Source organism: Phycodurus eques, chromosome 18, assembly GCF_024500275.1.
Source record: "Phycodurus eques isolate BA_2022a chromosome 18, UOR_Pequ_1.1, whole genome shotgun sequence".
NCBI lineage: Eukaryota > Metazoa > Chordata > Actinopteri > Syngnathiformes > Syngnathidae > Phycodurus > Phycodurus eques.
In genome coordinates, this window is record NC_084542.1 from 3,286,359 (window position 1) to 3,303,679 (window position 17,321).

Below are 17,321 nucleotides of genomic sequence, written 5' to 3' on the forward strand. Positions count from 1 at the left end.
CTCCAGCCACTCGTGTCTTGTCCAGGTGTTCCTCGTTGTCTCGTCAATTTGTTTGTATTTAGTTCCCTGGTTTCTTTCAGTTCTTGTCGGTTCATTGTCGTTGTCACATATCTTTGCCATGTCGTAGTCGTCAGTTGTCTTTATCATTGCGGTATGTCATTGTCAGGTGTCATTTTCCCTATCTATTCCACGTCTTACTTGCAGGTCATAGTTTGTTTCCAGTTTTAGATATTCAAGTGTTTCTTTGTTACTTTGGTTTGATTATCTGTTGTGGGACTTCGTTCAGTTTTGCTTTAGCCAATATCCTTGTTTCCCCTTTCTGAAGATTAAATATTATTTTGAAACTCCCGCACTCCTGCCTTGCCTCCCTGCTTCCCTGCAATTGGGTCCACCATGTTCTTGCCTTGCGTTACTCGCCCTCGCCCTAACCACGTACGTGACAATGGATTTAATCCCTTCACAGTAAAAATATATATCGAGGTATAAACATAAGTGTAAACATGACTGTGAAATGGAATATGTAGTCCCTTAGCTAAGATAAAGTGAATTTGAAAAGTAAGTTAAAAACAACAACAGAAAAACAAAGATAATAATGTCATTTTGAGAACATTTATTGTAAAAAAATAAAAATAAATTCAAATAAAACTCAACTGTCTAAGGTCTATTCAGGGGTGCTGGAGAGGAAGGTCTGTCTGGAAGTCAAATATCAGATTCAGGAGGAGCAGTGTGGTTTTTGTTCTGGCCGTGGAACAGTGGAGCAGCTCTACACCCTCGGCAGGGTACTCGAGGGTGCATGGGAGTTCCCCCAAATAGTTTACATGTCTTTTGTGGACTTGGAGAAGGCGCTCAACCGTGTCCCTCAGGGAGTCCTGTGGGGGTTACTTTGAGAGTATGGGGTACCGAACCCCCTTATACGGGCTGTTCGGTCCTTGTACGACCAGTGTCAGAGTTTGATCCGCATTGCCGGGAGTGCGTTGGATTTGTTTCCGGTGAGGGTTGGACTCCGCCAAGGCTGCCCTTTGTCACCAATTCTGTTTCTAACTTTTATGGACAGAATTCTTAGATGCAGCCGAGGCGTAAAGGGGGTCTGGTTTGGTGGCCTCAGTATTGGATCTCTGCTTTTTGCAGATGATGTGGTTCTGATGGCTTCCTCAAGCACCCTCACTGGAGCGGTTCGTAGCCGAGTGTGAAGCGGTTGGGATGAAAATCAGCCCCTCCAAATCTGAGACCAGGGTCCTCAGTCGTAAAAGGGTGGCGTGCCCTCTCCGGGTCGGGAAGGAATTCAAGTATCTTAGTCTTGTTCACAAGTGAGGGAAGAATGGAATGGAAGATTAACAGGCGGATCGGTGCAGCATCTGCAGTGATGCGGACTTTGTATGTTGTGGTGAAGAAGGAGCTAAGCCGAAAGGCGAAGCTCTCAATTTCTCCTGGCTGGCCTGGGAAAGCGTCTGGGTCTCGTCGGAAGTATCGGATGAAGTGGCTGGGGAAAGGGACGTCCGGGCTTCCCTGTTAAAGCTACTGACCCCGTGACCTAACCTCGGATAAGCGGAAGAAAATGGATGGCTGGATGGATAAAACTCAACAGTCTATAGAGCAAAATAGAGCAAACGACCACAAAATCCCTGATATAAATATTAAATATACTATCTAAAACACGTTTGACCTCGTAGGTTTAACCTGGCAGACGTATGCAGTAACATACTGATTAATTTTTGGTTTTTGGTCGTGTCTGCTTGCTGTCTACCGGTTGTATTATTTTCTCTCTGGACAATGAATAATTTACCAGCGAATTTGCTGTTTAGACAGTCGTTGAATACTCTTCTCTTTAACACGGTTCCAGCCAGACCTCTGTTGATGGTGTTCTGTACCACCTTAGCACTCTGGTGTTTTGCGATTCTTCATTTCGCTTTAGTTTAGCGGTTAGCTTGGCTTCTCCATTTCCTCCTTATCGTTCTTCTTCCTCGTTGTGTTGCACGATTAGCTACTCTTCATTCACCGCCATGGGGGTGAGGGTTAGTCACATAGAGGAGAGGATCCGCACCGTAAAAATTTAACTGTGGCAGCTAGCCAACCACAGCTACTATCTTAATGTTCCCGCGGTAGTTACAGAGCACCTGAGAAAACACGGAGGATGGGCGACTATTGGACGAAAACACATGTAGCCTACAACTGGTAGCTCCTCCAGCTCTATGGTCGGACATACATTTTGAAACTGATGCGGATACAATGACGTCATCAATAATCAATAAGTGATTGGTGGCTATAGTCCAAATCTATACTGAAGGCCAAATTATACCATCTACCGCGTATATTGCATATTTGGTGCACCCCTCGTCTCAAGAATTGATCCATTAATGTGTTGTTAATATGCCATTGTTATAAAGTGTTACCTTCTGAAAGGCTTTAAAGGACTATCAATGTCCTGCAGAAAGTAAGCGTGACTATTGAAAGTCAATAGTCACCGACAACTAATTTGTTTGTCATTTCAGATCAGATGTCACCGATCTGAAATTACAAAAAATTTAGTTGAGGACTTTTCTGGCATATCACAGCAATTCATGTCACTGATGATGTAATCATGGCTCACACGCCAGTCTCTCATGAGGGCACAAGGCATTGTGGGTACAATTTCTACTCAGTAATGGTGTAGATGTGAGATTTCTTAATAAGTTACTGCACCACACTAATCCCTTTAACGTGTTGTATAACAGAATATTTGAGAGGAACAGAGAAACAAAAACACGACTGAAATAAGTCGAAATGTAAAGACATCCAGAATTTCTGCCTTGGGAATTCAGTGTGAATCACTGACAAATCACCACCGAGGCTATACTGTATACCAGTGGTGTCCAAACTACGGCCTTGAGGCCATTTGTCAATTTTTCAGTCCCGCCTGTGTGGAGTTTGCATGTTCTCCCCGTGGCTGCGTGGGTTTTCTCCGGGCACTCTGGTTTCCTCCCACATCCCCAAAACATGCATGGTAGGTTAATTGACAACTCTATATTGCCCCTAGGTGTGAATGTGAGTGCGAATGGTTGTTTGTTGATATGTGCCCTGTGATTGGCTGGCGACCAGTTCAGGGTGTACCCCGCCTCTTGCCCGAAGATAGTACACCCGCGACCCTAGTGAGGATAAGCGGAACGGAAGATGAATGAATGAATATATATATATATATATATATATACAGGAAGTCCTCGATTTACGAACGAGTTCCGTTCCGACGCTGGGGACGTAACACGAATTTCCGCGCAAGTCGGATTTCACCTTGAAAGTCGAAATTTACGTCAAAATATGCCTATTGTCCTGCGTGATTGTGACAGCAAGCTCAGTGTGTGTGGGCGTCTGCGTCGATGCGTGAGTGAGACAGGACTCCGCAGGTATCGTCCGGCGGGACTATGAAGGAGGAAGGAGTGCGCGGAGGTGCGAGCGTGTACAGTGGCAAGTGTAGTGACGGCGACAGGGGAAGAGTAGCGATTTAGCGGGGGACCCGTTGACGTCGAATGTGCAGAGGAGCTTATGAGGCCATTAAAGCAGCAAATCGGTGCTTCGTGCCTTTATTGTTGCCGCCATCCAGCTCAGCTGTGCAACGAGAGAAGGGAGTTAACCCCTGCGTCTCCCGACCACGGTCAGGTGACCGTATCAAGAAAGGTTAACACTTCGTATAAATAAACTAAAATACATTAAAATAAAAAAATAAGATGCTGTACTTACCATTACTGCTGGTAGTATGAAAAAAGGAGGGCGAAAAAGGAAAAGATACTCCCGCCGCACAAACACAGACAAGCACTCGACACTAGCTTAGCAGAAACACTATGGTGCTGGGACAAAATGGTGAACGAGGCACAGGCGTCGTAAAGTCGAAATGTCGTAGGTCGAGTGCGTCGTAACTCGAGGACTTCCTGTGTGTGTGTGTATGTGTGTGTGTGTGTATATATATATATATAAGAATGTGTATATATATATATATATATATATATATATATATATATATATATATATATATATATATATATATATACACATACATATATATATATATATATATATATATATACATACATATATATATATATATATATATATATATTTATATATATATATATATATACATACATATATATATATATATATATATAAGAATGTGTATATATATATGTGTGTGTGTATATGTATATATATATATACATACACATATATATATATATATATGTGTATATATATATATGTATATATATATATATATATATATGTATATATATATATATATATATATGTGTATATATATATATGTATATATATATATATATATATATATATATATATATATATATATATATACACATATATATATATATATATATATATATATATATATATATATATATATATACACATATATATATATATATGTGTATATATATATATATATATATATATATATATATACATATATATATATATATATATGTGTATATATATATATATATATATATATATATATATATATATATATATATATATATGTGTATATATATATATATGTATATACATTTGTATATATCAGTGATGTGCAGTCAGTGTATGCAAGTGAGGCAGAGCCGCACTGCCCCCTGGTGGTCTTTCCTTTCCACTGCATGTGAATAGTAAAATGAAAACAACCTTATGATTACATTAAATTGTTCTATTTTAGTTCTATGGTCGGTGCTTTACATTGATGATCTTTTTCAATCCAATAATTTCAATGATTTCATCATTAAAATAGATGAATTTTCATATTTCTTGTTCAAATGCAGAAGAAGCGCAGTTACGAGTCACATTGAGTCATCGCTCGCATGATGCTTCAAGAGACCATGCACATTCAGGCAGGCTGTAATTGGTCCATGGCTTCACACATATATATATATATATGTATTTACATAGAGGGCGGCATAAGCGGTGAAGAGCATGCATGTGTCTAATTAATTAGGGGCTTTGTAATTCATCTTGTTTCATCGCACTTTAATCATATAACAATATTTTTCCTAAAAAGCAACATGGTTTAATTTAAATGGATTTTAGTGGACGACGTGAGAATATCGTTAACTTAATTAATTAAATCATTGCTCGAAAATATCCCTGGTCAAAATTAAAAAGACCAAAAGTTAAAGGGCCACCTTAAGGCAGTTTTTTTTAAAACAGTTTTGCCTTTAAATGGTTTCTGCATGGCAATTGAAAAATTGGATCACATGTCGGAGGGTTGAAGTGGTTCGGTGGTATGAAACAGTGGCGTAAATTTGGTTTGAAAGGTGGGGGGCACATGCATAAACGATTCGTCGGCAGGGTGATGCAGATGAGAAATTTTGGTCCGTATAAAAGACATCATGACGATGACGTTAAAACATGCCGGCTCGCGATCAGAGATTTAACCAGAAGCAATAGCAATGTTATGTTTTTAAAATCCTATCTAAGATAAAATAGAAACAATGTAGCAAGAATAATAATTAAGGGAGGTGTTTCTCTTACTATTATTTCATTTAATGTTTAAATGGAAAAAAAGCAATGGGTGTAGGATGGTAAAACTGCAGGGGGCAGAAATTAGCGATGGACACAGCAGTTATTTTGAGTGTACTGAACCACTAGAATCAGTTTGTTAAAAAGATTCGTTCAAAGGATTCATTCACCGAATCGTTCAGTTTTTTCTCACAGAATCATTCAAGAACTTATTCATTCAGTTCATGATTCAACCCTGAGGTTGAAGCGCTATATAAGTTTGTATTATTATTATTATTATTATCCATTCATCCATTGATAACAACGGCGCTTATCCTGGTCAGGGTCGCGGGAGCCTACCCCAGCTGACTTCAGGCAAAAGACGGACTACACACTGGCTGCCAGTCGCCTGGAATAAGACACACTGTTCTGGTCTGTCTCTATTTCTAACGTTGAACTGACCAAATATTGTTCCGCGTCGTATGAAAGGCTGCTTGATACGATCATGTAATTTGATGAAAAATGCGTGGAAATGCGTACTTGTAAAAATATCTCACGAATTGTATCTAGAATAAGTCTATAAATTTAGCAATGAGGTAACTCTGGTAAATTCTCACCAACCAATATATGTAGTAAGACAGTTGACAGTTTTAATAATGGCAAGGGCTTATCAGGTGTTTTTTCCACTCGTTTTCACTATGAGACTGATTTACAGATTTCAAACACTTGCTATATAATTGTATTTCTCAGGTCCAAGCCATTTTTTGTTTCATTATTATTTTAAGTCTTTCGTGTCCTGTTAAGTTGTGTTGTTATCATCACTATACCATAATTAACAGGAAAATTCAAATGGGCTCAAGTAACAACAACACATATTGGTGACCAAAAGCTAGCAATGCTGGTGGAAGTCATTAGAATTGATCAAAGAGTTATTTGAAAATACATAGATGAAGGATGAATGGGGGGGAAAAGTACCGTTAATTCATTGAATTCTTTTTTTTTTTTACCTTCTTTTTTTCTCTTAGAAATGGCAATATTTAAGAATGGCATTATCATTGTTCTCCTCGGGGTAACACTCTGTATTCTGGAAACGGGAAACGTCGTCAAATTGTCAAGCCTTTTGTCACCGGTAAGCTCACTGTGTTGCTATCATGCATTTTATTACATAGACCAGTTATTCTCAATGTGTGGTACCAATGCTATGCAAAATAATCACTGCATACTGTAAGTACAGTACAGTTTAATTGTATTTAACTTTTGAATTTAATACATTGGCATTTAATCTTTAAAACTGGTTTGTTGAAATGGTTTGTTTGAAAACATTTTATGTTTAATTGAATCATTATTTGAGTCCATTTCTTTTTATTTTCCAATAATTTAGAGCAGGCGGCACGGTGGACGACTGGTTAGAGCGTCAGCCTCACAGTTCTGAGGACCTGGGTTCAATCCCCCGCCCCGCCTGTGTGGAGTTTGCATGTTCTCCCCGTGCCTACGTGGCTTTTCTCCGGGCACTCCGGTTTCCTCCCACATCCCAAAAACATGCATTAATTGGAGACTCTAAATTCCTCTTAGGCATGACTGTGAGTGCGAATGGTTGTTTGTTTCTATGTGCCCTGCGATTGGCTGGCAACCAGTTCCGCCTCCTGCCCGATGACAGCTGGGATAGGCTCCAGCATAGCCGCGACCCGAGTGAGGAGAAGCAGCTCAGAAAATGGATGGAATATTTTAGAGCAGTGTTAATGTACAAACCGTGCATAATGTGACATGACTGGGTTTAGGAATAAAACCTGTCTCATTTTTTTATGAAAACTTAGCCCCACTTTGCTACTGTATTTTAGTGATTAGCAAATAATTTCTTCAGGTAGTAATTGATGTAAAAAGTTTGAGAATCACTGACATAGACGATGCAATTAAAATGTCTTTTTTCATTTTTTTAAACATACTCAGGTACGCTCCGGAGAACAACACATCAGTAGGGAGAAAAGGGATGGTGAGTGAGATTAATTATATTGTATGTTTTTTGGGAAATATAAGAGTCCACACACAATCCATTCCGCAACTTCCCATGTGTTGTGATTACGGCAATATTTTTCCATATGCCTGCCTCCCTGAGCTGTCAATTTATTGTGGTGGAAGGGTTTGTGTGTCCCAGTAATCCTAGGAGGCGGAGCTAAATTATCTGGGACTTTATGACCCTGGCAGTGTCATGCATGGCAAACGGGTCCTCGGTGAGGGAAACAGATCTCACAAAGCCTCTATGAAGAACACTACTTTTGGAAGGCATTTTCCCTTGCCTGGTCAGAAGTCTCTAGGCCCCCCTCTGAAGCCAGGCATAGCGGTGGGGCTCAGTGGAGTGTGCCAGGTGGCTGATCCCCAGCTATAGAAGCTATCTTTAGGGACATGCAATGTCACCGCTCTGGTAGGACACTGAACTGGTATAAGAAGTCAAGAAGTTCCAAATACAGAGATCCAAGTTTAATTCGTTCCGTGACTATGCTCTTATCTCAAAACAACTTTACCCATTGAAATGAATGGAAATGCAATGAATCAGTTGCAGTCCCCCACCACACCAACATTTATATTATGTTTTTAATGAGGAAAAAAAAATGACTTACCAGTATTGCACTTAAATGTAAAGAGTTTTTCACTTAGAACCATTGCACACAACAGTTTTATACTGCGCGGCACGGTAGAGGACTGGTTAGCACAACTGCCTCCCAGTTCTGAGGACCCGGGTTCAAATCCGGCCTCCCCTGTGTAGAGTTAGCATGTTCTCCCCATGCTTGCGTGGGTTTTCTCCCACATCCCAAAAACATGCATGGTAGGTTAATTGAAGACAATAAATTGTGCAAATGGTTGTTTGTTTATATGTGCCCTGCAACTGGCTGGCGACCAGTTCCGAGTGTACCCTGCCTCTCGCCCAAAGATAGTTGGGATAGGCTCCAGCATGTCCGCGACCCTAGTGAGGATAAAGCGGTACAGAAAATGGATGGATGGATGGAGTATTATACTCCATGAAAAACAGCAATAACATAGGAAAATAGAATGTAAACAATCTAAATCCATCCATTAATTTTCCCTACCGTTTATCTGCACTAGGTTACACGGGAGTGCTGGAGCCTATCCCAGCTAACTCTGGGCAAGAGGCGGGGTACAACCTGAACTGCTCGCTAGCCAGTAGCAGGGCACATATAGACAAACAACAATTTGCACTTACATTTAAAAAAAATATATATGAGTACGCAACACCACTGTACCTAATGTATTGTCCCAAGGAAATCAGTGTTAATTGGTGGTTGCTGTCGGTGGGAGATTGAACGCGCACTCGTTACACGAAATCTGGGTCGTAACCCAAAACAAAAAATATGCCAACTGACGTAAGTCGATTCAGTCATATCTCAAGGCACTACTGTATATGAATCTGGTACCGTCCTCTTGAGAGGGGTTGGACTCTGTCTTTGTCTTTTCCCCTATAGAGCCGCTTGGCGAGTATGAGTATGAAGTGTCCATTGAGCTAAATGTGACAAGTGTTGAGACAGTGGACTATCTTCGCAGCCTGTTGGACAACAGTAGCTTGTCTCTGTCTTTGGGTCCCACAGTAAATCTGACAGACATTGACATCACCACAGGTAGGCACTTAAATGGAATCATGCCATGTTTTTGAATGTTTTGTATCATGGAAAAGAAGGCCAATGCCCACATTGTAATCAAAGCAGGGTCACGCAGTTCGTCTGCTGGCCGTGTATACGTGACAAAAAAATATTTCTTAAAAAAACAGGCTTGTGCTATCTATAACAATGAATCTTCGGTCCTCCCTGGAATCTGTTTACTTTGTTTTAAAGGAATACCCAAGACAACAATCTCAGACAAATAGATTATCGCAGTTCTTAGGCTTCAGAACACACTGGGCCAGTGGTGTGCCTAGTCACGTCAAGTCAAGTTTTTCTGGTTATTTCTATTGTGCAAAGTGGCTGTTGTGATTATAACTAGTGAGAGGAATGTTTCTGATGCATATGTAATTACAATTAAAAATATGTGTATAATTTTTTCAAATACATAATAAAAGAGTGAAATACACAGTTGTCATCGGACAATGATATAATAAAACACGCGATAACATAAAATGAGTGGGACCACTGCATGACACATCTGGGTGCGAAGGGAGTCAAAAAAGACAGCTGAAGCTGGTTGCCACATTAAATAAATGAAATGACCCAGACTCAAGGAAATTCAGAGTTAAAAAGTGTTTGTCGTAGCGACGATATGGAATGACTCCTTCTTGTGAGTGTTTTCCAGGCAGCCCTCAGATCATTCAGAAGCTCCAAAATTGCATTGCTCAATAAACAATATGTTGGGATAATTTTTATTTCTGGCATTACATGAGCAGAAAACATACGCTCTCCCTGTCGCCTCTCATTTTGCTCGCGCCTCCTTGTTATTGTTATTACGCACAGCGTGCCAGTTTGCACCTACTGTACCTTTTCATTGCGGTATTTAAAGACCCCTAATCAGCCATTGCAATTCATAATTTTTGATTAATCACATTGTGTGTGATCTAAATTAATCTATTTGCATGTAGTCCTCCAGAACGTGCAAAATGAACTGTGCAGCAATTTTGCCGGTTGGTAGATGCAATCCTGTGTGTACTGTTAGTAAATTCGCTTCCACATCTGTTTGTGTGAACAATCAAGTTTGCACCCATTTTTGCACCGGCACATCTTTAGAAAATCAAATCACTAGTGTCGTAACTATTAGTTTTATATAGTCTTAGTTGTCTATTTAGTTTCTGTATTTGTTTTAGTATTGTATATTGATACACAAACATAATTTAAAAAAACTGCTTCTACATAGTCCTCTATTGTACTTGAGCAGATCCATGTATTTGAATAAATGTCCTGTAAGGGGTTCAAGTTCAACAAGGAAGTGTTGACATTTTTAATTGTTTCCAGTTTAACAGAATGGTAGTCAATGATTGAACTGTATCAGATGAATTCCAGATTTCCCATGCTCTTTCATGTATCCACATATCTGCTATGTGCCATGTGCATACACCCTTGGGTCATAGGTTTTTCACATTCTTTGTGCTCACCTCCTGGTTAGTTTGCTACAGCAATGGGAGCAACTTCCAGTGCAGATGTGAGGAAGACTTTTTTTGGCCATATGACAACTGTGAGACATATCAAGCCTGTGATGAGATCGTTGATGATACCTGCACATGTATCAACAGTATCCCCCCCGAAGGGCAATATTGCCTTCCAAAGACAGGTGATACATCAGTCTATTTTGCTTATTTTATTGAAATTCATCTTCTTCTGAAAGCACTATACTTTAATATAATCAAATATATTCTGCTTCCCCCCCAGTTGTATTACAGTTGTAGGAATGTATACTACATGTTGACTTATTTTATGTCTGACACTGACACTGGCAGACAGTTATTAAATGTCTGAATGCTACAGTAAGAGACACGTATTCATAGCAGCAGTGAGCTTTTTTTTTTTTCTTGACAATGAATCAAAGAATGCAAACTGCAATAAATGTGGGGAAAGGCAATGATGTCATGGCATCTCCTCAAAGCACCTTAAAGAAGCACTACTCAAATGGCTATGATGTCATTCTTATGCTGCACAGCCCTTGGGTGGATTGTATCTGGGGATTTAATTGTATATATTGAGGTAACAGAAATTTCAAGTTTTAAAAATGTGTTTGTTATGGTTGTAGTTTGCAGTACACCATAACCCCAGATTTGTATTGAGTTCAAAGAGACGAGGATATATCATTTAAATGTATATAATTTGTTGGCATTACTTGTCGATTCTGATTCAACTGATCTTTTTCGTTTGCTTTCTCTTTGGAATTGGGTTTTTAAGTCCAATCAAAAGTTTTTACTCAAACCAACTGATTTTCTATTACTAATTTACCAATATTACTTGGGAAATTTGAGTGACTTTTTCATTGAGCTCAAACGATGCAGGTGCATTGGCCCATAAACAGGTCCACCAAGAGTCAAGTTTAAGCCAGTGGCATCGATCAATGAGATTTGGTTTTGAACTTTGAGAGAAAAAGCACACAGTTAGACATTCCTGTAAATTCTACACTTATTGAACACATACCTTACAGTGAAATATTTTAAAGTGATTTTACAGTAATTAACTACAGTTTCCAATGCATCATGAAATGGTTTGGTTGACGTCACATAGAGAGTTGTTGTATTTTGCGCGGAGCAGCTCCCAGCATGTATTGCAACATAAAATGTTGAATGTTGCCATAATAAAGACGTTAATCCTTCATGTTCATTAACGATAAGGATTAATGTAACATTGATCACATGTGTATGTTACCTGTAGTTTGTTGCAGGTGTGTCTTATTTAACTCTTGCATTACATTTACAGTATGTTGCACTTTGTTTTCATGAAAAACCCTGACTGTGGGTTGTGTTCAATAAGGTGACATCTCGGTCAGTTCTGCTCAATGCGAAGTGAAGCTAAGATAAGCATTACCTGGTGTTTTATCAGCTGCATTACATAAAAGTGTGTACTTTAATAGAACATGTCAATTGCTAATGTAGTTTAAGTTACATTGGCAGCCCTGGGCAGATTAGATTGACTGAGGGTGAAATATGACATAAAACTCGACCATCCATGTTTTTAAGTACTGAAAGCAGTACTGTCAAATGCTACAAAATGAAGAGAATAGATTTTGGAATAAAAAATTTGAATTTAGGTTGTAACTGTAGGTCAGTGCTTTGATAGTGTTATACCAGCAGAGAATACATACAGGTTGTATCAGAATCAGAATCAGAATCATCTTTATTTGCCAAGTATGTCCAAAACACACACAAGTCCAAAACACACACAAGTATTGTAATAATGTAACTAACAATTTCTTCAAGGGTATCAAAAAAATATATATATTATTTTGATTTTACTTCTTCATGACTATTATATCAAACCAATTATTCTTTCCAGGCACACCACGGTTTTCAACCTTCTTGAGCACAACAACATCTCTATCCTCCTCAACAACAACAAGTAAGAACTCCTGAGTACCTCATAAAATATCAACATAATATTTTAACAATAACTCTCTACTTTACTACACATCTACAGTACTAATATATATATATATATATATATGTGTGTGTGTGTGTGTGTGTATGTGTTTATTTGATTATGGGCCTTTTTGTGTCCTTGATGTAAAATTTAAAGAAAAAATATATTTAAATAGATTTTTTTCAATAACCAGCAGCAACCTAATTATAAGTGTTGTCTAAAATTTCATGTTAATATGAGTATATTTTGACATTCGTTGAGCGGTTTTATGGTGGTATTTTACAATTTTCACCCTGTCCTTAGCACAGGGTTTGGATATATGAAGCTCTATCTTTCTACTAAAGAAATGCTAAAATGGTGTAACTTTTATCATAAATTCCTTAAAATATAAAAGAATTAATGAATTCTCATCATATCTACAAAACATTTCAAATTCTGTCTTTTATTTTTACAAAAATATGTCTGTCCCTTAAAGTTGCTGTCATTACCGCCACATTGACCATATTCAGATCTTCTTTTCCTTTCGGCTTGTCCCGTTAGGGGTCGCCACAGCGCGTCATCCTTTTCCATGTAAGCCTATCTCCTGCATCCTCCTCTCGAACACCAACTGCCATCATGTCTTCCCTCACGACATCCATCAACCTTCTCTTTGGTCTTCCTCTAGCTCTCTTGCCTGGCAGCTCCATCCTCATCATCCTTCTACCAATATACTCACTATTTCTCCTCTGGACGTCTCCAAACCATTGAAGTCTGCGCTCTCTAACTTTGTCTCCAAAACATCGAACCTTGGCTGTCCCTCTGATGAGCTCATTTCTAATTTTATCCAACCTGGTCACTCCAAGAGCGAACCTCAACATCTTCATTTCCGCCACCTCCAGCTCTGCTTCCTGTTGTCTCTTCAGTGCCACTGTCTCCAATCCATGCATCATGGCTGGCCTCACCACTGTTTTATAAACTTTGCCCTTCATCCGAGCAGAGACACTTCTGTCACATAACACACCTGACACCTTCCTCCACCCGTTCCAACCTGGTTGGACCAGTTTCTTCACTTCCTGACCACACTCACCATTGCTCTGGACGGTTGACCCCAAGTATTTAAAGTCCTCCACCCTTGCTATATCTTCTCCCTGTAGCCTCACTCTCCCCCCTCAACCCCTCTCATTCATCCACATATATTCTGTTTTACTTCGGCTAATCTTCATTCCTCTTCTTTCCAGTGCATGCCTCCATCTTTCTAACTGTTCCTCCAGCTGCTCCCTGCTTTCACTGCAGATCACAAAGTCATCTGCAAACATCATGGTCCACAGGGATTCCAGTCTAACCTCATCTGTCAGCCTATCCATCACCACTGCAAAAAGGAAGGGGCTCAGGGCTGATCCCTGATGCAGTCCCACGTCCACCTTAAATTCTTCTGTCACACCTACAGCACACCTCACCGCTGTTCTGCTGCCCTCGTACATGTCCTGTATTATTCTAACATACTTCTCTGCCACTCCAGACTTCCGCATGCAGTACCACAGTTCCTCTCTGGGTACTCTGTCATAGGCTTTCTCTAGATCTACAAAGACACAATGTAGCTCCTTCTGACCTTCTCTGTACTTTTCCATCAACATCCTCAAGGCAAATAATGCATCTGTGGTACTCTTTCTAGGCATGAAACCATACTGTTGCTCGCAAATACTCACTTCTCTCCTGAGTCTAGCCTCCACTACTCTTTCCCATAACTTCATTGTGTGGCTAATCAACTTTATTCCTCTATAGTTGCCACAGCTCTGCACATCACCTTTGTTCTTAAAAATGGGCACCAGTACACTTTTCCTCCATTCCTCAGGCATCTTCTCACGCACTAGAATTCTATTGAACAAGCTGGTCAAAAACTCCACAGCCACCTCTCCTAGATGCTTCCATACCTCCACAGGAATGTCATCAGGACCAACTGCCTTTCCATTTTTCATTCTCTTTAATGCCTAACTTCCCCCTTACTAATCATTGCCACTTCCTGGTCCACCACACTTCCCTCTTCTACTCTCCCTTCTCTATCATTTTCCTCATTCATCAACTCCTTGAAGTATTCTTTCCATCTAGCAAGCACACTGCTGGCACTAGTCAACATATTTCCATCTCTATCCTTAATCACCCTAAGCTGCTGCACATCCTTCCCATCTCTATCCCTCTGTCTGGCCAGCCTGTATAGATCCTTTTCTCCTTCTTTAGTGTCCAACCTGCCATACATGTTAAGATCAATAAAGTTGATTCAAAATCTCATTCTTTAATTCCTTGTGTCATTTTGTCTTGTCACTCAAGCACATGCTAGGGCAGAGAAAGTCAGACATTTTGATAACTGGAAGAGTTACGTTTTTTCCTCATTTGTACCCTTAAGTGACACAATATTTTTATTGCATGTCATTACCAAATGACTTGTAGTTTTAATATGTTTAAATATTTTCCTGTAAAAACTTGGTAAACATATAAAAATGTTGTACACGACTAGCTAGCTAAAAGAAAAATTTAAGCTAACTCTACCAGCATAGCACAGTTAGCTAAGAACTTTGAAATGTCATTACCATCACAAGATTAATACATTTTTAATCAATATCCCATTGTGGCGGTAATGATATTTCTCTCGGGTATCTGACAAAAAGACCAAAGTTAAAAACAAATCTTAAATCAATATATATGGACATGAACAGATTCTGACTCACAGAAAGATGACAATTACGGTAAGGTAGATATATATAGTTGTTCTGACATTTTATTTTTGAGAAAAACGAAAATCAAAAGTGCCCGAAATCAAATAAACACCCATATATATATATATATATATATATATATATATATATATATCTAAGTAAGGTATTGCCTTCTGAGACAGTTCAAAAGCAGCTTTCCTCGTGCAAGTAAGCAATTGTTTCAAATGTCCTTAAATCCATCCAGTTGCTCTTGATTCAGATTCATATAATGATATGAGAAAATTGTTTCAGAGCTAAACAAGATTAAAAAAAAAGGTTGGGACCCACTGGTTAGGGTAATCTTTAAGATACATCCAATTTGTTGACTTTGACTGTAAGGGAGGGAAAAAGCTCAAATGTGTCCCATTTGTTGGTACAGTATGTGTATATCCTGCATCAGCATGGACAGTGTGTATGAAAGCTGTTTCGGACATTTTAGCCTGGTCCAAAGAAAGGAAACCATAAAACATCTGATCGAAAAGACAGCGGCCCTCAATGAAGTGGACCATTTGTGGTCTTTGGGCGACATCCAGATGACAGCAGCCAAAACTGCATGCATGTGAACTTTTAATGCCTGACCACAATTGTTCTTTGTCCAAATATGAATAATGTCAACTGAAACTCCCACACGCACCAATGCACACATTCACACACACATATGCTTCATACCAACCATATTTACATGATTACATTCCAACTGTAGTTACATATAAAGTATGATTTCTTACATTGAATAGGAGGTCATATTCAAACTAATCGATCATGCTTGTATTGTGCAGACCGCTGGAGAGAGAGAGGGAAAACAATCATTTTATCAGAGTTTGACATCATCACAGCATTAATTATAACATAAATCCAAGTAAAGTTTCATTTTGCTGGCTTGAGATTTGACAATTGAAAGCAGAGGAGGCACAGTGAAAACATGCCTTACCGACCAGGAGAAGGATCTCTGAGCTTTAAAATGTTCTCAAATCATGCCTCGCTTCCTTTTTTTCCTGACAACTTATCATTAGTGGTAACGACGAGCCTCGGCTGGCGGGTTTAGGAAAGTCGTTACCATAATTTCTTGCATCTTCGTGCTGCAAGCATATCTCTTCGCATGGGTAACTCTGGGCATCCTCGATCCAAGTTACATACTAGTTAAAACAGCATTGACTTTGCCTAGCATTAATCTCAAGGCCTGTGAGTGACTGGCAACCAGTTCAGGGTGTACCCTGCTCAGCACGGCTGCAACCCAAGTGAGGATAAGCGGTATGGAAAATGGATGGATGAATAGTCTCAAGGCTAGATAGTAGTTAACATGGAGGGAGTTTTTTGACGTTGACAATCAAATTTTTCTGTTTAAACACTCAATAAGTACCGGAATAAAACAATGCGTCGACCTCCAACATGGAAGACGCGGGTCTGCCCAGAAGTGTGTGACACCACGGGAAAACTATCTACTATCTGGCAACGGCCATGCGTCAGGATGTTGTTTTGTACGTGTTGTGAAAGCTCACATGTATTTGGTGACAGAGACTCTCCCACCTTCGAGGGTATAGTTAAGTATTATTGTAAATCAAAATACTGTTATACTTTATTGGTATGGCTTGAAATTCGACAATGGCGGCGGCCGGCTGAATGTTGCTTTTACCTGAAAACATATTTTTGGGTTGTGAAAGCTCACACGATAAAGCGTGGCACTTTTGATTGGCCGTTACATCTGCGCAGATATTCAGCGGCGCTTCAAATTTTGAATTGCACCAAAACTACTGGCTAATGGGTAGCAACTCATGAAGGCTAGGTGCTGAACCCCGCGCACAGTCGGGTTCGGTTGCATCTCGAAAAAAAGAAGAGCGTTGCAAAGACACCATACCCCAGACCGACAGAGTGAGAGAGAGTCTGTTTGCACAAAGTCTATTTGCAGCAGCAGCCGTCTTCCACTGTAGGAGCATCACAGCATTTAACTATTCAACTGTCTTTTTCCTTTGATAACCTATATCCATCCATCCATCCATTTTCTGAGCCGCTTATCCTCACAAGGGTCGGGGGAGTGCTGTAGCCTATCCCAGCTATCTTCGGGCAGGAGGCG

General features: G+C 39.6%; 1 protein-coding gene across 3 annotated transcripts in view; it reads left to right on the forward strand.

The window, feature by feature from the left end:
• The window catches only part of tnfrsf21 (tumor necrosis factor receptor superfamily, member 21), a 210,674-nt gene that overhangs the window by 72,313 nt on the left and 121,040 nt on the right, over positions 1-17,321 (forward strand). For all 3 annotated transcript variants that reach the window (XM_061704192.1, XM_061704193.1, XM_061704194.1), the window contains 5 exons: positions 6,495-6,598; positions 7,417-7,459; positions 8,946-9,098; positions 10,570-10,734; positions 12,438-12,500. In XM_061704192.1, coding sequence (XP_061560176.1) covers positions 6,495-6,598; positions 7,417-7,459; positions 8,946-9,098; positions 10,570-10,734; positions 12,438-12,500 — 528 coding nt within the window. The remainder of the gene's footprint in view (positions 1-6,494; positions 6,599-7,416; positions 7,460-8,945; positions 9,099-10,569; positions 10,735-12,437; positions 12,501-17,321) is intronic.